We start from the raw sequence: 20,674 nt of genomic DNA on the forward strand, positions 1-20,674 counted from the left end.
TGTTGGGCCCCTGAGCAAGGCCCTTAACCCCAACTGCTCTAGGGGTGCTGTACAATGGCTGACCCTATGCTCTGACCCCAAGCTCCTCTCCCTGTCTGTGTGTCTCATGGAGACCAAGCTGGGGTGTGTGAAAAGATGAATTCCTAATGCAAGAAGTTGTACAGTATATGGCTAATAAAGTGATCTTATCTAAGCATGTTGCTTGTTGTGGCCTTAGGCTATGTTGGTGATGTGAGCAGGGCTTTGCTAAAACCTTTAGATGCAGGCTGACAGACATCAGTAAGAATGTTTTAGAGTTGATATAGAAATAGCGATCAAGAATGGAAAGTGCAATGACCTGCATACATTTGAAAACATTTATTTTCCGCTTTTTTTCTATCACCCCATTGTGTCTCGTTTGTCCATTGTTTTACTGAGTCGTAATACCAAAGAAAACTTCTGCCGCGCCTCACGTGCAGCTGAAAGGAGAGGTAAGTAAAATGCCCCATGCTTACCAGAGAAGGAGTTTCTTTTTTATATATAATGCAGTAAATGGGATGTCTGTGTTACCATTTCCACGTTTTTCACTTCTTGATATTTCTTCTTAGTCGAGCAAGTCCATATTTACAGAATATTCTCCCTAGGGCTGAACTTTTCACATTGGAGTTTATTCATCTTGATCCATTATGTTACTTTCTACATTCAGTATTTATTGGTTTTAGTACTGTGGACATAAACATATGCCTCATCAGGAGCATTAGGAGACAGAGGAGGTATTTATGATAACTAATGTTTCTTTAAAAGATTTGCTCCTGGCAGAAGATTGGGTCATTAGAACTAGATATCTGGAGATCGTAGGCTTTGACTTCAAGTCTTACCCTCCTCTGACTGGAACTAATCAAGCCTGGACTCTGAGGATTTGTTTGTGTACACATGGCAGGGGATCTATGAAAGTTACACCAGTCTTAGACCTGGCAGAAAAGAGGAAAAAATACAGAGTGTAACATGCCAGTGGAGAAACTGCTGTAGAAAAGGAGAAGTATAGAATTTGTGAGTGGAATGCAGTTAATTTAATTCATTTTCAGGATTTAAGAGAGAATTAACATATACAATAGGTTAGAAAGCAGTGGAAGATAAATACTTTTGTCCACCCTTTTCAGTTGCACATAGTTCTATGATCCAAAGAACCTCCTCAGCATACTTCTTGAATAGTCGTCAGAGAATGAGCCTTTCTGGAACTGTGAGGTACAGTATAGTATTTCATTCAGAATGTACAATAGTTTGTGTGAAGAAATGCATCCTATGGAGATTAATGTCATAAAAATAGGTGATAGATCAACTTCATGTATATGGAAGTGACTCCACAGAGGTATGACCCCTCTATCTCTGCCCAGTCAGCAATGAAGAATTTGCTCACACAGTTTGCCATTCACAGAGAAAGCTATACATTATTTATCCTTGTTTTTCAAAGAGTTCCTAAAAAAAAGATCAGAGCCCCGCCGTTCTGATCATTTATTTATGTGGCGTTTCCTTTAAGCGATGTTTCAAGTTCTTTCAAAGGGCTGTTGGAATCGTTGCAGAGCCACTCTTGAGTGTGTGCAGTGTTGGTTGCAGATGACATAAGAATGAGTACTGAGAGGAGCTTAGCCTGGGCTGCTTAGTGGGTTCTGTAATTAAAGTGCGAATGAAACTGCAAATGAATGAAATTAAAATGCACAGGATTTCTTTATTCCATTAATGGTCTCCTGGCATAAAGAAACCCTTTAATGCAAACTGCTCATCCTAAATTCGAATCCATGCTGTATGCTTGTTAAATTCCTGAGACACCTGACATACAGTACAAACTTTCTGTACAGCAATATGTTTTCATTTTGAAGTGGTATTAAATGTTGGGAACATCACCAGCACACTAGCAACAGTAGTGGTAGTAACAACAGTAGAAACATCAGGAAGTCAATTTAAATGTTGAATTCTTCTCCATTTTTAAATAATTATTACTTTGCTTTACCTCAGGTACACAATGTGCTGTATGACTCCTGTTCGAGGAACAGCAAACAGCCCAAAGCACAATGCAGTGTATTAAAAACTTAACTGAGTATTTAAAGTTAGAATAATTTGGCTTAACTTGCTTGGCTGAGGGTTAACCTTCTGGCTACAAAACGGGCTACAAGAGACTGGCACCACCATGCAGAGTGAGGAGTGACCAATGGGCAGCTGCAGAGATAGAGCTCTGGTGGAGGAGGGATGCAGCAGATGAATGAGAGGGAGAGAAGAAGATAATGTACAGTATTTATGATGTTTAAGTGAGAAAATGACATCATGCTTAATTACAAATTACAGACAGCTGAGGGAAATTGTTTGTTATGAACTCCAAATATTACAGCCTATGAAGAAAAGAATATACTCTTTCATGGCCAAGCTTTTTAGCAAACAGGCAGAAATGGAGTGGACTTTCATACAGTAAGTGTTCCTATGAATCTAAAACCTGCTATGTGATATTTCATTCATTGTTATTCACTTCCCTGTACAGGTTAATTTCTCCTCCGTTCAACAAGCAATGACACCAGGCCTTGGTGTGAGAGGCTCAGAGAAGATGCCAACTCTTGTCTGAACTACATTTCCCAAAAAGCTGTGGGGAATGACCTGCCATCTTCAGTCACCTGATCAATTGGAAGAAGACAATTGGTGGAGTCGCATTTTGAAAACTGTAGCAACGACATCTGCTGAAGACAGAGGGCATATCCTCCGTCATATGAACTGCACCAGCTGTTGAGAGGTTTGGAAGAGACTAACTGACTGAGAGACTGAGCAAGTGACTCAGTGACAGAACTGGGAACTGTGGGCATTTTTAGAAGATTTTACGATACAGATTTACATGTATGTTATGGAGCTGGTAAGCAGTTAAGCTGTCTGGTTGTGCTATACAGAGTGTAGTGCAGGTATCCAGTTAGAAGCTTGAAGAAGAGCACAGGCTTTTGTTTCTTAACATTGTTTGCTGTTGTGAAGAAAGTGTGAATAAAGTCTGGACCTTTGTCCAGACCTATGCTGAAGCAGTGTTTTTATGTGTAAAGGTGCCAGAGCCATACTTGACTTCCTGAGGGTTGAACATAGTGGTCAAGGTTACAAAGGCAAGTAGGCCTCAGAACATTTGACCTGTTTGCCTACTCTCAGTTCAACACTAGGCCTTCAGAGGTTCAGGTTGTTTCTAAAAGAAATAAAAAAGGATAAAAAAGCAAGATATTGTCAGGGACTATGAGCCCTGCCATCGATATGCTCCAAATCTTAATTCACTGCATATAAAAGTGACAAAAATAGGACATAGGCCTGATAATCCAAGAATAACCTTCCATTAAAGCTTCCATTATTTCTCTGACAATGTAATGTCTCTTTTTTCTCAAACCATTTAGTGTGATTCTGAAGCCTTTCATTTTTTTACCACTGTGACTGTAATTCTATTGTTGAACTTCAAAGCCTGGAAAAAAATGGATCTTAAAAAAAGTACAGGCTCATTTTTAAAATGATCTTTGATTACAACATTCTGCCCCATTTTATAAGCCAGGAGAGAAGAAAGAGAAAGCTCAGGTGAATTAATCAAGATCTATATAATCTTTGACAGTACACCTGTGAGGACATATCTACTGTCATTTCACTCTTGCGAATAAACAAATTACATGCTAGTAACTATTAGTCTAGGGTTTTGTATACTAATTTGAGCAAGTCAAAATTTTAATTTGGCTATAGATGTGGATCTTCTACCATTCATGTTTTTGGCATTTCCTCAATAATTTCTTTTACTTTTCTAGGTCCTGGAAAATCTGCACTCAAGTCCTCAAAACTGAGAAAGAAGGAATGTACTGTACAATATCTCCTAAAGCTAGCTGTTTCCATGTGCAAAAGTGGGGTTTAAGAACACTCAGAGTACTGCATAGCCAGAGGCACACCTCTCCCAACAGTCACATTTGCATACTGTACCCCGTACAGTGCTCTGGATGTGCGCTGTATTATTGTCAACCTATGCTTTTTCAGATGCTTTGTTGAAGTCACTTTTAGTTGTTGCTTATTCGTGCGGTGTTTTGATTGTAAATTGAACAGCATGTAAACTGCTATTCAATTGAGTTTAGATTGGGAGATTGATTTGGTTCCTCTAAGATTTTCCACTTTTTCCATTGATAAGCTCCTAATTTGCATTGACTGTATATTTTTGGATCATGTTCATGCTGCCCAAAAAACATAAGAAGCACAAGCACCTCTCAGCAGGTATGGAAGCACTGTCTGCTACGAAAGCAGACAGAAAAGTACAAATAAGAGCTTTGAATTTGCTGTCCCAATACATTTGGAGTGTGCTGTGTACAGTATATTGATTTTGGATTTTGAAAATTGTAAACATAGATTCATTTAAACAAGGAATAATGCAGTAAGTAACTTAAGCTTTGATGCAATGTGATTAAAATTTAACCCTTTACTTCAGATGGTTTAGTAGTTAATTCACGTGCATTATGATTCACACATATTATTATTCATTTCATAGTAATTCACTGGGTATTTGAATACTAAGAAGAAAAATATTAATGAAATTCCAGAAAATATATTAATTTAAGGGACACATAGTCCATTAATATTTTTTTCACACATACGAATTAGAGGTAGGAATTATTGATGGACCAAATGTTCTTCAGATTTTCTTTTTTATATGCCTGACTGAGGCATAAAATTAATGAATTCTCCAGTTTTAATTGATCAGTTTTAGAGAGCTTATAAATTTTGTTATCCCAAAAATGCATAGAAATGAGTATATTAACATTTAAAGAAATCCACACCGTGTCAATATATTGCATTAGTAACATTAAAATGCCTGCTTTCTCTTTCTCAAAGCATTTTGAAATCCCATATACATCTGGTCACAGCACGCAGAATGGTGAGCACAGCATAAAGACACTGTACATACTCCTTCTCAAGGTCAGTACATAACAACCTCCTGGCCTTGATTTGAGCTCAGGCCTGACATTAACTTTTAAAATTACTTAAGAAGAATGAAAATGGGAGACCTTTCACTCCTGGTGGCAATGACACAGAAAAATGGTGGCAGAAAAAATGCCCAAAAGGACACGTTCATTAAGAAACCCTACATAAAGAACCCTGTTAACATTTCCCACATTTTTTCAAATACTGTTTTTTAGCCGATGGATCACAAAAGCAAATTACGATCTAAGAATTTCAAAGAAGTATTAGGTAAATACAAACCCACCTGTCCAGGCCACTACAGAATATACATAAAGGAACCTTTAGAGTTGGAAAAAGTAGTGTGGTGCCACAGAATATCCTTCCACTGAGATGTTCTGAATCTGGAATCAGTGAAATTAAACATCTGTATGGATATGGATGCAGTCTGGCAGGTAGGTTTAAGATTTCTATTTTTTATTCGGAAGATCTTTTGAGTTTGCCATGAATCCATGCACTCCACAAGACAAGACTGTTCCTGATCCCTGAGTTACCGTGGTGTAAAGACCAGACATCTGTGTGGTTTGGTCTTGTCCAGAAGCAGTTATACAGAACAAGTCATATCAATGTTGTATCCAGGAGGTGCAAACTTGGAGTGTTTCATGCCCCTGCTGGGGCATATAAGCAAAGCCTGAAGGGTTTCCATCTCCTAAAGTAAAAAATAATCTTTAACAGAAATCCAGTCTCGGCATTAATTAAACCAGTTAATCTCATTCACTGGGGGAGTTCAGGTCCCAGTCAATGACCGGAACCTGATATCTCTAGGTTGTAGCACAGGAGCCACTCGGAAACCTTGTTAGAATTGTAACACTTGTTTGTATTTGTTGAATCAGTCAGATTGTTATGCAATCTCATATATATAGGACTAAGGGTGGTGGTGAAAGGAAGAGATTTCTCTACAAACAAACCTACCATTACAGATCCTGAATACTCCTGAAATCAATGCAGCATTGGCTTTGACTGGTTGTCTCCAGCAGGGAATTTCTCTGGTTTGCATGGAGTACTGGCTTATGCATGGATTATCCCAGCATTACATTGCAAGCTTTTTGATGCTATCACAATCTTCCCTCAGGCCTCAACACTCCCCTGGATCACAGATCAGTGGTTTAACTGGGCGGAAAAAGGGGTGGAATCTTCTCTTTAAAAAAATACATTTCTCCAGTTTTTTCATGTTTTCACAACCCAGTCATGTGCTTCAGTGCTTCGGTGTGAGGCAATGCGTTAATGTGATTCCAGTGCCAGAACTGACTATTATTGGCTTACCGGATGGTCAATAGGGCAGTTGTGTTGTTTGTTAGCCCATTTCTGTCCAGTATCCAGTACCCAGTCTCCACCATTCACTGTGAGAGAAGAGAGACTCACTGCCTGAGTGTAGCTGGTCTCTGGGAGACCAATTAAAACTGCTCTACCAGAGCCCACTGCCTTTTTAAAAATGTCATTTTTGTTATTTTTGCACATTTTTGTATTATATACAGTACTGTCAATGCTCAGAGAGCTGACCTCTTTCTGTCTTGTGAAGATGTCCAATATTTTGCTTCTGTTGATGTCACTTTTAACTTCAGGAGGAAACAGAAATCCAAAAAGGCAAAGCTATTGAAAAGTGGTGTTTTTTCCTTCCAAATAATAAGACAAATACTGTCTATATAGCCTCCCAATCTAGGCATTAGAATTCAGCAGCTGAATGCTGTTGTTTTTTTTGTTTAAATCTGTTATATTGTCAATGTCTAAATTTCCTCTTGGATACATGTTTTAATATCAATCTATTTTATGAACGTTTTTTTTCTCAGATCCCTTTATACCAGATTAAGTGTTTCCACTTGTTTTCTGGAATAGAGAAAACGGTATTGCTGAATAGAAGTGCTTGTTTTGCTACAACAAGATGGATTAGATTTAGAAATTTCTTTGGTGTGAATGAACATTTTGATTTTAAAGTAACAGTTTGTGTCAGATGTTTTTACCTATTTTATTCATTTTTTTGCTTCATTTACTGCATTATTGCATGTCTCCTGTACAAGTCACTGTTGTTTTTTTGGTCAGGATATTTTTCATGAAGCTTATTCCCACAAATACTGTATAACGTCCTACAAACCTACTCAGACCTGCAAACCTCTCTTCTTATCTAAAGGAACACAGGAAATACATACAAATTAGCTATACCCTTACTGGAAACCCTCAAATCCTTCCTCATTGCATTTTCTCTATTTGCAGCTTTGAGAAACGGCTGCTGTTAATGCCAGACAACCACAACAGCAAACAAAGGGTGGTGGGTAGCTTTGTGGCTAAAAATCTGCGCCTGTGGCTGGAAGGTTGCCGGTTTGTATCCTGCGGCCGGCAGAGGAATCCTACTCCGCTGGGCCCCTGAGCAAGGCCCCTAATCCCAACTGCTCCAGGGGCGCCGTATAAATGGCTGACCCTGCACTCTGACCCCCAGCTTCTCTCCCTGTCTGTGTGTCTCATGGAGAGCAAGTTGGGGTATGTGAGAAGACAATACCAGAAATTGTGTATGACCAATAAAGTTATCTTATCAAAGATATACAGTATGCATAAACAATAATGACAATCGAATCCAAACAGGCTATGTAACAAAACACACAAATTTTGTTAAAGTGCTCCTGTTTTGGAAAACAGGGTGAAACTGAATTGTTTGTGCAGTTTTCATGTTTAACCAGATCAGCATTTACAGAGAGACATTAGACTGTTATGATACATACGGTATGATGACCGTACTACCAACTTGTAGCTCAGACACTGTCCACTATAACTTGAGTACATAGAGATGGGAGATAAGTCACCTTTGATATCAGAAATCTAAAACAAAGATGAACTTATTTGCATGCTTGTGTAGTGTGGACAGAGCAGCCTGACTCTGTTAAATAGAGCAAAAAAGTAGCAAGCAGGCTGGCCTCACTGATCCTGAACTGTAAATATCTTGATGCTTTTTTTTCTCTTTGAACTATGTTATTTGCCCAAAAAACTGGATTAAGCCTTTATGTTGTTTGTTATCTTTGGAATTTGCCAAAGTGAAAGCAAATATGCCTGCGTTCCGTATCCCTTTGTTCACGTTCAGTGAGTTCCTCCTGCAGAGGTTGTTATTTGCCGTGTTAACAAACAGCCCACACAGAAACAGCTTCTGAAAAGAATTATTATCAAAATTTCATTAGGGGACTTCTCAGAGAGGTGTGCAATTAATCTGCTAGTGAATAGGTGGGGGCTGGGGGGGGTTGATCAAATTTTCATATCAGAGATTTGATACAATAGCTCACTTAGCGCAGCAAATTGAACAAAAATATATCTTCTTACATGCACAGCCAGCAAGAAATTGAACAACAACAAAAGAAGCCAGATGGTATGATATGCTGGTTATGCTGTGTTAGCTTTGATACAATTGACATATTTCTTTTTGTAGCTGTAGTGGAAATCTGGCCTTGATGAAAATATTATTTAAAAACAGGGCTGGGGAGTTTGTTCAACACTCCCACTACTCTCTGGGTAAGGACATGCTTTCTATTTTCAGTACTATATCCATTTTTTCATGACTCCTTTTATGGTCTAGGGCTTTTGTTTGATTGCTGAGCAGGAAGTTATCTTGTAGTGTTTCAGGGTTTTGATAATTGTGTCAAGTCTCTTGAGATCTCTGTTCAAGACAGAAGAGATTCAGTTCCTCAACCAATCTGTCTGTGATTAACTATCTGATTTCTTCTGGTAATTTGTTTTTGAACCCCCCACAAGGGAAGCATTTCTGAACAGTGTTAAGGACAGCAATAATAAATCAAGTATATGTTAACACTCAATGTGAATGTAACAACGAGTGAGTTTGATTGGTAAACGTGATAGATAGCTCTTTATATTGCTGTTGTGTTGGCCTTCAGTTGTTTTGAACAGATTTTTAACTATTCTGATTAGTGTGAATTAAAGATTGGTCGTACCACTTAGCTGTATTAATAACAAAGTCATGCAATAGTAGAACACATTATTGTAGGGTTGGAATAAATTGCTGAAGCTCATGAATACATTAATTACTTGTAATTCCTGGTGAACAGCAAGTTGGCGTGGTGGTTAGCATTTGCTGCCTTGCAGTACTGGAGTCCTGGGTTCAGTTCCTGACCTGGGGTGCTGTCTTTCTTGAGTTTACATGTTCCCCCTTAACTGGTGTGGGTTTCCTCCCACAGTACAAAAACATACTGGTAGGTGAAAGGGTTTTTGGTCAAACTGACTCTGTAAGACTTCCCTGTGTTGGACTAGTGTCCATGGACGGTTGGAATTTCCAATTAATGAAGGCTTTAAAAAAGCAGTGTATGTAAACTAATAAATATTTAACTTATCCCTGTATAATATTATCTAAACTAATAACTATATAACTTATCCTTGTATAACATTATCCTAGTATAATATTAGAAGAATTCGTTTTTATGCATGGGTTGATTTCAGGTGATTAAACGTGAGTTAGTGAAAAACAAGGTACTGAAAAGTACTTTTCTTAATTTTTCAAATATTAACTGTATCATGTTGTTGTTCTTTTCATTTCTTTATAAATGTGTTGCCACGTTTTTGGTCCAGTTAGAATGTCTTTTTGTCAACAGTCGCAGACGTGGTCCATCTTTTGTCTTCCTCCCTTAGATCAAATCCTGTCGAGGAGAGCCCTCTGCAGGTAAGTAGAAGTACTGCACCCCTGAACAAATACGTCTGTTTTTCCGAATTAAGTACATTTATTTGCAAGTGTCTTTTTTCAAATGCAGGCGTCCATTCAGGAAAGTCGCGTACAAGCTAATCCAAAATGATTGTTCTGGAAGGGCCTTCCTATACTTTGATCGATTTACTTGTATCAATTTAAAATATATATATTTTTCAACTTCTTTGGCAAATAGTTTAAGTCCAGTAGCTGTAACAACATGTGCAGGCTGGAAAGGAATAGGTAAAGGTTTATTCCATTGCAGCATGGAATGATGCACGTCTCCTCGGATTTATTGAACGTTTTTATCGATAATCTCACGTTCCAGATTATGTTTGTATTTGCTCCTGTCTAAATCAGCCGTCCTCTTTGTAAAGAGTGTGTAGGCGGAAGACTTGTGGTAGTCTAGATTCACCAGTAAATCACTGACACATTCAACACTCTAAATGTCTCATTGCAAGCTCTACTTCAAAGTTCACAGCCCTCCATTTTCTAACCGTCTTTATCCAATACAGGGGTGTGGGGGGAGCTGGAGCCCATCCTGGCAAGCAGTGAGCAAAAGGCCAACACAAGGGAACAGTCCAACACAAGGCACACACTCCTGTCAGCAGGGGGAGGATATACCAACTCTACACAGGTAGCACACCAGGAACTGAGCCTAAGGCCCCAGCATTATGAGACAGCAATACCCACTATACCACCATGCCAAAGTTTGTGATTTTTAACACCAGCCTTCTGAAAAGGACTCTCTGTATAATTTATGATCCAGAGTGTCCCAAAACACACAGCTTGGACTGACAGAGATGAAGACAGAATTCACTGCCTTGTGGCAGATCATCTTTGAAACATGTTAGTAGGTATTGATGTCACACTGCAATTTTGAAAAGCTCATCTTGTTTCCTGGTTTACGCCTGTCAGCTCCCCGTTCATGACTCGGATTCTCAGTTTGAACAAGAGCTCCCACATAAGTGTGTCTTTTCCCCAGGTCTAAAACTGTATCATAGCAAAGCAATTTTTTAATGCTAAATTCATTATTGACAGATTTGATTATACGGTGTAATGAGAAAAGCTTTTATTCTATTGAACGTAAAGGGATTTTAATTCCCCCGTGTACTTTTCTTACTGTAGGATCCACAAAGCTCCGCTGTGAGCTATTCACAGTAAAGCCACCATTATTTCAACAGCTCAGTGCCGACAGGTGTTGCTTTTGCAGCTAAGGCAGAGACCTGCCCCTGGATTCTCGTATTCATTTCTGTTTGCTGGCCTTCAGCCAAGTCTCCTGCTTCATTTTGAAGTTTAAGGTCTTCAGCTTATTGTTTGTATTGATTCTTATACGTAGAACTAAAGGTTCTACCGCAGTGGCACAGTATTGCTGCCTTGCAGGGCTAGGAGCCTGGGTTCAATTCCAGACCTGGCGTGCTGTCTGTGTGGAGTTTGTATGTTCTCCCAGGGTTTGTGTGGTATCCTCTCATAGTCCAAAGACATACTGTAGTGGTAGGTTATTGGCTTCTGGGAAAACTGGCCCTGATTTGAGTGTCTGTCCTGGCGTCCAATCCAGGGTGTATCCTACCTTGAGCCCACTGCTTGCTGGGATAGGCACTGGCTCCCCTGTGACCCTGAATTGGATGAAGGGGTTAGAAAATGGATGAATGGGTGGTTCTGCTAAGAATAATTAGTATGTCACACCCCTGTGCCTACTGTATATCTGACAAAGACAGCACAAGAATCAGACTCACATTCTTAATGAGAGACTACAAAGATCTTTACCTTTGCATTTGATTGAAATATACAGTATCTCCATGCTTAAGGAATCATCACATTAATCTATTTGCAATATTAAGGTGAATATCTTATCTCCCCTTTATTCTACATTTCATTTTAAAGGGCTACTCAGCTCTATATGTAGGTACAATAAGGTGCCTTGATACCCATTATTATGACACATGAATGCTGTCTCTCAAACTTATGCCGTCATTGAGAGAAAACAAGGAGCTTTCCTCTACCTTCGGAGATGATACAAACACGTCTCCCTGCTCGTGTTTCACAAATCAGTGCAAAAATGTGGTCAGACTTGGATATTAAGGTGTAGCCTGCAGGGAAGACAATCCCAATAACCTTTGCTTCACTGTGCACAAGCACGTAGAAAGCAATTCTGTTTTTTATTGTAATTCTTCCAAGTCTGAGAACATTTTTTTCCTCTTTCTTTGGCTATTTGCTTGTTGGATCCAATAGATAATAGTACAAGATTCACTCCAGGTACAATTCCTTTAAAAGCAGAGATCTGCAAGGTTGGTCCTGGAGAGCCGGTGCATTTAATAACGCCTACAAATTAAGCAGCTGACTGACTCCATTAAAAGTCTGATACAAACAAGAGGACAGAGAGGATCTCCAGGACCAGGGTTGCCGATCTCTGTTTTAAACAGTTGTGAGCTGGGATAAAAGTATTACAGATATCCAATTAATGAAACAAACTAAGTAACTGAGTGCTTAGGTGGAGCAAAACCCAGAAGATGCTGCTCGAAGGAAAGCAGTTTCAGACCCGTACTAATTCATGTTAATACTTAAGAAAAACACACAACTTGACTTGGTAACAAACAATTACAGGTAGATAGCAACTATTTTCATAAAAAATACATGCAAAATCTTATTTTTAATCCCAGCACATGTGAAATCATTTTGAATTGAAAGTATTGGGGAGTACGCAAACCCTGCTCCATGAATGCACATGACCTGAAAGCTGTCAGAAATTTTAAAAGTGAAGTTTAATGCAGTAAACACAACAGAATTACATGATAAAAGAAAATGGTTTTGACCACAACCCTGGTCAACAATTCTTTTTTCTTCTGATGAGTAATTTGATTTTTAAACAAAAAATGTGTTGCAATAGGAGCCCTGAGAAGGAAAACGACCTTTTTCGGGGTCATCCTTTTATCACACACTCTTTCATTCCAAATTAATTTTAAATATGGGATTGCACAAGCAATCTTCATCTTTAAACAAAGCAATCCAGCAGGGAATCGGTCGAGTGGTTTAATAATAAATACTGGTATTCTACAGGACTGTGTTCTCAGACTGCAGGGGGACCGCTGGAGAGGCAGGGGGAGAGGAGAGTGGGGTTTGGAGGGGCGAGACTGTTCTCTCTACTCGTTTCCACTGTCCTCATTGTCCTCCTCCTCATGTGCCTCGTCCCCATCCTCTCGCTCCGGGTAGTTCAGGATGTGGCGGTTGGCCTGCATGAGGTACTGCTGTTGCTTGAAGTACACCTTCAGGACTCCCTTGATCACGACGAAGGCGATGCCACCCTGAAAGTGCCAAGAGACAGTAACTGCCGGGACACCGTGGAACAAAGGTGAGGAACGATCACGATTACAGGCCACGTGCAAACGCAGCAGGGAAGTATCTATGCAATCAAAAAAGAATCCTATCAGCCATCTGGCCACTTGAAAGGTAAAAATTTAAGCATTTCCCCAGATTCTGCTGTCCATCCCATACTAGGACCTAATTTCAGATTTTATCTAGTTGTTTCCTTAATTTGTAGTCAATGCGTCCAGCTCTTAAGCTATTACTGCATTATAACCAAGACCTGGCCAGCAATGGTCTAGCTATTTACAAGCCTTACTTAATATGGGAAAATCTCACCAGTACAACATTCATACAGTGGAGACAAAGATGCATCCAAGCACGCATGCTTTTGAGAGGAGCAAAAGAAGTATATCCTGTTGGTCCATGAAACAATTTACCTGATAATGAGGATGATCTCACATTTACTCTCCTTGGTATTTTATGGTCTAAAGAAATGAATATGATACGAAGGGCTTTATTCTGGAAGGTGCAACATGTTTTTTGGTTTCAAACTGTGTTCCGTTTAAAAAAAAGCTGGTCATTAAGTTGACGCATGGATGGTCATCAAAATGATGCACAGACTTCACTTCAGTTTATTCTGAACGTCAGAATTCTGTGGTTTTATGTGCATGTTAAAAAAAACCCTTCAGATCATTGTCATGTACTGTATAGACACAGAGAAAAACGCAATCACCACCTATTTGCTGTGAGAAACTGGGTAGGCAGCGTAAATACATCAATTACTCGGCACAAAAGCACAAATCACAATGAGATGAAGAGGGATGCAAACCAATTTAATGCTTCTTGTCTCTTTTTGTGTCGACTCACCAGGATGGTGCGCTGCAGACTGGAGGGCACCCTGCGGAACATGAGTCTGCCTGCCAGGTTGGCAATGGTAGGGAAGACCAGGGCACCACACAGGGTGCGCGACACAGAGAGGTGGTCGCCTGGATAGCCTCCATCAAAGGGTACACGGGGCGCTGGGCGCCCAATGCCTGGACAGGCAAAATAAATCAGGCACACATCAGAAATGTACAGGCAGGATGCCCCAGGGCTCAAATCCTGTTGAACTATAAGCTCCCGATCTGAACTTAAAAATGAACACGAATCCCACTACCGCTGCTGTACGGGCCATCTAAATGAAACTCCATTTAAGTCGCAATCATTCCTCTTCTCCAGCACCTCACCTGGCATGATGCCGCTGAGCAGCTGAAGCTTGATGGAGTGTTTCTGCCAGAGCCGCAGCACGTAGTCTTCCCAGCGGATCATCTTTCCCAGAACCAGCATGACTGGGATGGTGGGCAGACCCATGAGCAGGAACAGCGGGTCTGCCCTCTCCATGACATCCAGGCCCTTCTTGTGCCCCACCACCTGGCAGACGGGCATAGAGAAGACAGGACAGTTCCCATCGGGTCAGTGCAGTCACCTGGACAGCCGTCACGAGAGCCAGGAGCTATCTTAACCAGCCACTCTATACCCTTGGCTGTAATAAAATAGCATCCTCACTCTTGCACTTCCTCTCTCACATGCTTTTATGCTACCGGGCTTCAAATGTAAAAAACTGTATTTGGGACTCATACACCGCTAATTCTGATTTATACTAGTAAGAAGTATACACAGTAGTGGCCCAAACTGTGACTTTTGAGAAGTCAGGGAAGATACTTTAAGGATCTCTTATCTATTACTTCTATTGCTATGTGTGCTTTTCAGTATGAAATAGTTTGATAAAACTGCTTAATATTGTTTGAATCGTATGCTGCAGGCTGTATAAAGGTTTTCTTAAAGTTAACATAACATCTTAAACAGTTTTCACCTTTTTTCCAAAAGACAAAACACATACAGTTGCTAGAAATCTTCAACTAATCTGATCTTCAACTACAGTAAGTCACAATAATAGACAAACACAATATGCTTAAATAGGTAACAAACAAATGTACTTCTTCTCGTCAGTTCTGAACACATCGTTTAAACATTCACAGCCTAGTTTGGAAAAAGTTCATGAAGCTCTAGGCTAATGACTTCTCCAAAAGCTAATTGGAGTCAGGTGTTCCAATCAATGAGATGAGAATGGAGGTGTGGGTTGGAGATGCCCTGCTCTATAAAAAAGGCACACGCAGGTTGGTTAGTGACAGAGTCTGCTCTTCTCAAGAAAGAGCTGCTCATGTGAACCATGCCCTGATCAAAAGAACTATCAGAGGACCTGATAGAGATAGAGAGGCATAAAGCTGGAAAAGGCTACAAAAGCGTTTCTAAAGGCCTGGGTGTTCATCAATCCACAGTAAGACGAATTGTGTACAAATGGAGGGAATTCAGTACTCTTGCTACTCTCCCTAGGCGTGGGTGTCCTGCAAAGATCACGGCAAGATTGCAGCGTGCAATGCTGGAGGAGGTGAAAAAGAACCCCAGTGTAACAGCAAAGGACCTGCAGAAATCTCTTGACCTTGCCAAAGTCTCTGTCATGTGTCCACTATAAGAAAAACACTGAACGCGAATGGTGTTAATGGAATGACACCACGGAGGAAACCACTGGTCTCCAAAAAAACACTTCTGCACGTCTCAAGTTTGCAAAAGACCACCTGGATGTTCCACAACGCTTCTGGGACAATGTTCTGTGGACAGATGAGACAAAAGTTGAACTCTTTGGCAGAAATGCGCATGCTACGTTTGGAGGAGAAAAAAAGTACGGCACACCAACACCAAAACCTCATCCCAACCGTGAAGCAAGGTGGATGGAGGATCATGGTTTGGGGCTGCTTTGCTGCCTCAGGACCTGGACAGCTTGCTACCACAGAGGGAACAATGAATTCAAAATTGTATCAAGAAATTTTACAGGAGAATGTCAGGGTAGTGGTCTGTCACCTCAAGCGTAATAGAAGTTGGGTCATGCAAAAAGACAATGACCAGAAACATGGGAGTAAATCAACAACAGAATGGCTTTAAACAGAAGAAAATTCATGTTCTGGAATAGCCAAGTCAGAGTCCAGACCTCAACCCAATTGAGATGCTGTAGCATGACCTGAAGAGAGCTGTTCACACATGCAATCCCAGAAATATCAATGAACTGAAACAGTTTTGTAAGGAGGAATGATCTAAAATTCCTCCTAACCGTTGTGCAAATCTCAATAGCAGCTACACGAAACGTTTGGTGGAGGTTATTGCTGCTAAAGGAGGCTCTACCCGTTACTAAATACAAGGGTTCACATACTTTTTTCAGCCTGGACTGTGAATGTTTAAACGATGTGTTCAATATTGACAAGAAGAGGTACAATTGTTTGTGTGTTACTCATTTAAGCAGATTGTGTTCGTCTATTATTGTGACTTAGTTGAAGATCAGACCACATTTTTATGAGTAATTAATGCAAAATTCCAAAGGGTTCACAAACTTTTTCTTGCAACTGTACATATATATTCATAATACCTCAAACCCTAATCCTAACCTTAGCTCTACTCCACTTTTAACTCTAACAACAATACTCACCATTGTTCTAAACCCAACACGTACTATAATTTGACATATGAATACTAATGTACCTTATGTCTTTTGTAACAATAGCCCCACAGGTAATGTTATAAGAACACCTTATGTAGCAGCCTCTCAGAAGACTACATAAAGCTTAATTCACAGGAATCATGACCCACAGCTCCTACCACTTCTCTGCGTACCTGCATGACAGTGACCGCTCCGTAGGTGACAGCTGACCAATACACAGTGCCCACCACCACTCCAGCAGCAGCGAAAGGGCTGACCCTGGACAGGACTCTGTCCACCTGCTGCAGGAAGTACACCAGCGGGCCTGGGCCAGACAGAGGAGAAAGTCAGTGGCTAGCTCCTAGGGGGTGCTTCATAAGAAGACTCAACCCACTAGAAATCTACTGTTTATATTCGCAGTATAAGAATGGAAATAAGGGAACTGGCAATAGGAAATATACGCTTAACAACACTGAAAATGTAATGGACTCCTAACCAGATAATATGACCATTTTGAGTATTGGTTTATTTAACTAAACCCCACTACAACATGAATGCATCAGTAAGAATTTACATTAAAGGGCTGTACCGTTATCCCACTCCTCTGAAAGAGATCTAAACTGAAGCCCCTGGTTGATTAGCGCAGCGCCGCAGAGGAGGCCGTACCCAGCTTGGGGAAGACGATCTTGTACTCGGTGCTGCACTGCGGGCAGCTGACGCTGCCAGCTCCGTTGCCCTTCTGCTTCTCGTCCAGCCAGCGCTGCAGACACGCCTGGTGGATCCACTTGGTGCAGCCCTTGCAGCGGCAGGGGCTCACCCACTCGGCCGCGCGGTCCTCGCGCTCCGTGGCGAAGCACACCCAGCAGTGCCTGCAGGCGCGCGGGCACGCGGGCGGAAACAGACACACGGTCACTCACAACACCTGCTGCTAAGCCTAAACGAAAACACAAACCTCATAGCGGGTACTTTCAGCTCTTCGACACACTGTGCTTCTTGTCGGAGTGGCTGCCATCATCCTTAACAATTTGCTCATCCAATTCAGGGTCGTGGGGGAGTCGGAGCCTATCCCAACAAGCAGGATGGGACGCCAGCCCATTGCGGGGCAGATACAAGATCAGATCACTTTACTGGCCATATATCATTTCTTGCACTAGGAATTTGTCTTTTCGCATACCCCAGCTCGCTCTCCATGAGACACACAGACAGGGAAAGAAGGTGGGGGTCAGAGCACAAGGTCAGCCATATACGGCGCCCCCGGAGCAGCTGGGGTTAAGACCCTTGCTCAGGGGCCCAATGGAGTAGGATTCCTCTGCCGGCTGTGGGATATGAATCGGCAACCTTCCAGCCACAGGCGCAGATCCTTTAGCCACAGAGCCACCGCTCCACCCAGACACAGTACACACTCGTACCAGTTTTTTTTACATAATCCAATTAACCTAGCAGTATGTCTTTGGGCTGTGGGAGGAAACCGGAGCACCTGGAGGAAACCCACGCGAACACTGGGAGAACATACGAACTGCCCGTAGACAGCGCCTAGCTTGTGCTTTTGATTCAATTTAACACTTATACAGTATGTTGCAGGTTCACACCTCTGTTTGAAAAGAGCTTCAATTTCAGCCAGCTCTAAAACAGCATCCCCCAGCCATTTCAGTATAAACGGGGCTGAATACTATGTGCCTTTTGCAGACAACCAGTCAGAACCCTATTGTCTATTACTGCGCAAAAATATTCTGCAGTTTTTCAGAGGTAAAATCACTGTTGTGAATGATCCCAGAGATGTCTGCTCTTTACTACAGGCTTGTGGTTCTTTTGTGTGCATCTACAGGGCGTCACAGGAATTCGTTTTCAGAACAACCTTTAAAAGAATGGCTACACACAAGTTAAGTTACATGAGTCAAAAACTCTGCTACCTCATGATCCAGGTAACCAGATTTGACTTTACTCCTCACACGTCCACGTGGGAAAGTCAAGCCCCTGATGGGTAATAGTAATAGGAGGGCTTATTGTCTTACTTCTCTGGGGGTTCCTCTGTGGCAGCCATGATCTGTCAGGTCGTGTAGCCTGCAGTCTTCTGGGATACCATGAGTCACTCGGCTTGGGGCTTCAACACTGCTACACCCACTGCAAGCAAAGACCGGTTAATCACAAGCCATGTCACCACAGTGCCGTAATACCAAAAACGACAAACATACAGCACGCAAAGAGATTAATTTGTCCATTTCTTCATACAGTATAATATCCACAGCACTCTTACGTATCAAAAGCAAAGGACCCTTAGCTGTTATTACACTCCACTTACAAACCATTTTTACAACAACACAACCCAAAGCACATTTTCCGTTTTTATTTGTTAAATTATATAGTTTGAGCACACCCCATGATAAAGTAACGTAGAGTGGAGTATGTGCGATTTTCCAAAGGTTCGAGGCTTCTCCTAGTTCAGTAAAAGCAAAGCTTTTAATTTTCAAAGGTAATTTAATTAAACTCTGACTTAAGTAAAAATACAACAACACATAGCAAACGACAATTCTGTTTCTCTTATGTAATCTCGCTACGTTTTGGAAACCAACCTGTACTTGTTTTAAACGAACACTCAAATTCGAAGAGTTGATAAATAATGACACAATTTCAATTACTTTTAGTTCAGGTCTCGTTATTTAAAGAACCAGTGGTTAAATAGTTTAGCGGCCGTATGTGCGTGTGGTTAGTTTGTACGTGCCAAAAATATGACCTGACTGGGAAAAGGTGGAGCTAAATTAATAACGCATTTAAGTGAAGCTACACTTCTTCGTGTTTAAATAAAAGTGACGTCCAATTTTACCACCGACCAAATAAGCCCTACCGAACGTGAAAAACTGAATATTTCACTCCCATAAATTAGATTTCAATTCTATCTGTTGCCAATTTTTAGATTTCAATATTGTCTAGTTTTTCTACGGAGAATCGACATTATTTCTGGTTAAGACATGCTTGCTACACTAGGAGTAGGTCAGACAATCACTACAGCTTCCTTCAAAACTAGCATATACGTCTGTAACTCTTACACAACAGTGAAAATGTTAACGGATGTAACTCAGGGATAGGCATTATGAAAGATTCGAGTTTGCCAAATAAAGTTTACAGTAGGTTGAAGATTGTTAGTAGTTACAATCCCCCACTCAAGGAGCACGTTATACGCAAATAACAAGACAGAAATGCCTAATAATCCTTATACCTTTTGACCTTACCCCGTTGAGAATCATCCAGTCTCCAAAAACTCAGATCTTTTAATATATCGTTTTTCTCTGCAACCGGATTCTTTTAATTTTTAATGACTCTGCAACTGATGTTGATTTCACACAATCTGTCGGCCAAATCGCAAACTTCGGTCCTGCTTCCGGTTTCCTTCCTGCTGTTAAAGGGGAAGGCGTGATGAGTTCAAATCTGTCTCGCCTGTTACCTCTCTCGTTTCCTTACATACTGTACAAAAGGCGCCGCACGATTCACATATGTAAATCGCAGGTTACATGTTGAAAACATGAAGACATTTTCAGGATCGATCTTTATAGATTCTTGCTGGGAACTTTCAGAAATTCTTCGTTTTTGCAGACCAGGAATATTTGCACTTAGGAATTAAAAAAAAAGACCTTGATTGTTCTCACATCCTCAAATAATAATAGTAAGAAAATTGATACAGACAAAATAGTAGTATCCATGTCAACTGTGGTCTAATCACACACATCTGCGTGATATGAAAGTCGTCATTTAACAGCACCCATTGGGGGAACATTGCAGTGATGCAGGTTTGTAGTATGCAATATGACTACAAATAATTCCGTTACTCGAAACTTACTATTTCTTTGATATTCATTTATACGAATATATTACAATGCGAATACTATTACTTCGCAACTGTCAAAACTACTAACACCCCTGCGCGTTGTTTAAATCATTTTCTGTTTCAGTTAAATTGATTTCGCGTATTTGGCGACACAAAGGTTGGAAGAAATGTTTCAATAGATATTTTCAGCCGCCTTTTTTTTTTAAATCATTCCTTCGAAAAGAACATCTAAAGCACAAATGACCCCCCTCCAAGCTCGCCGCAAACTGCCAGACCCAGAACCCGAGCCGCAAAGGCGTCTTCTTGCAGTAGAAGAAATATCCGCTAGAGGTCACTGCAATTCCGCTGAAGAACTAAAATGGCGGGGATCGTCTTCAGACGCGCGCACGCAGGAGTG

At 40.8% G+C, this 20,674-nt stretch overlaps 1 protein-coding gene across 3 annotated transcripts; it reads right to left on the bottom strand.

The window, feature by feature from the left end:
* Positions 1-12,389: 12,389 nt before the first annotated feature.
* On the bottom strand, positions 12,390-20,577 carry marchf5l (membrane-associated ring finger (C3HC4) 5, like). Of its 3 annotated transcripts, none has more exons than XM_015339077.2 (7): positions 19,685-20,577; positions 18,470-18,578; positions 17,124-17,326; positions 16,652-16,782; positions 14,176-14,359; positions 13,817-13,983; positions 12,390-12,948 (listed from the first exon to the last, which is right to left on the bottom strand). In XM_015339077.2, the coding sequence occupies exons 2-7, from the start codon at positions 18,496-18,498 to the stop codon at positions 12,787-12,789; spliced, it is 876 nt and encodes a 291-aa protein (XP_015194563.1). In that variant the 5' UTR covers positions 18,499-18,578; positions 19,685-20,577; the 3' UTR covers positions 12,390-12,786. The 3 variants fall into 3 exon arrangements, with proteins under 3 accessions (XP_015194563.1, XP_006625374.1, XP_015194605.1); XM_006625311.3 differs by having other exon boundaries at positions 19,672-20,577; XM_015339119.2 differs by lacking the exon at positions 19,685-20,577 and adding an exon at positions 19,028-19,214.
* Between the last annotated feature and the right edge of the window lie 97 nt (positions 20,578-20,674).

The sequence above is a fragment of the Lepisosteus oculatus genome, chromosome 2 (assembly GCF_040954835.1).
Source record: "Lepisosteus oculatus isolate fLepOcu1 chromosome 2, fLepOcu1.hap2, whole genome shotgun sequence".
Lineage (NCBI taxonomy): Eukaryota > Metazoa > Chordata > Actinopteri > Semionotiformes > Lepisosteidae > Lepisosteus > Lepisosteus oculatus.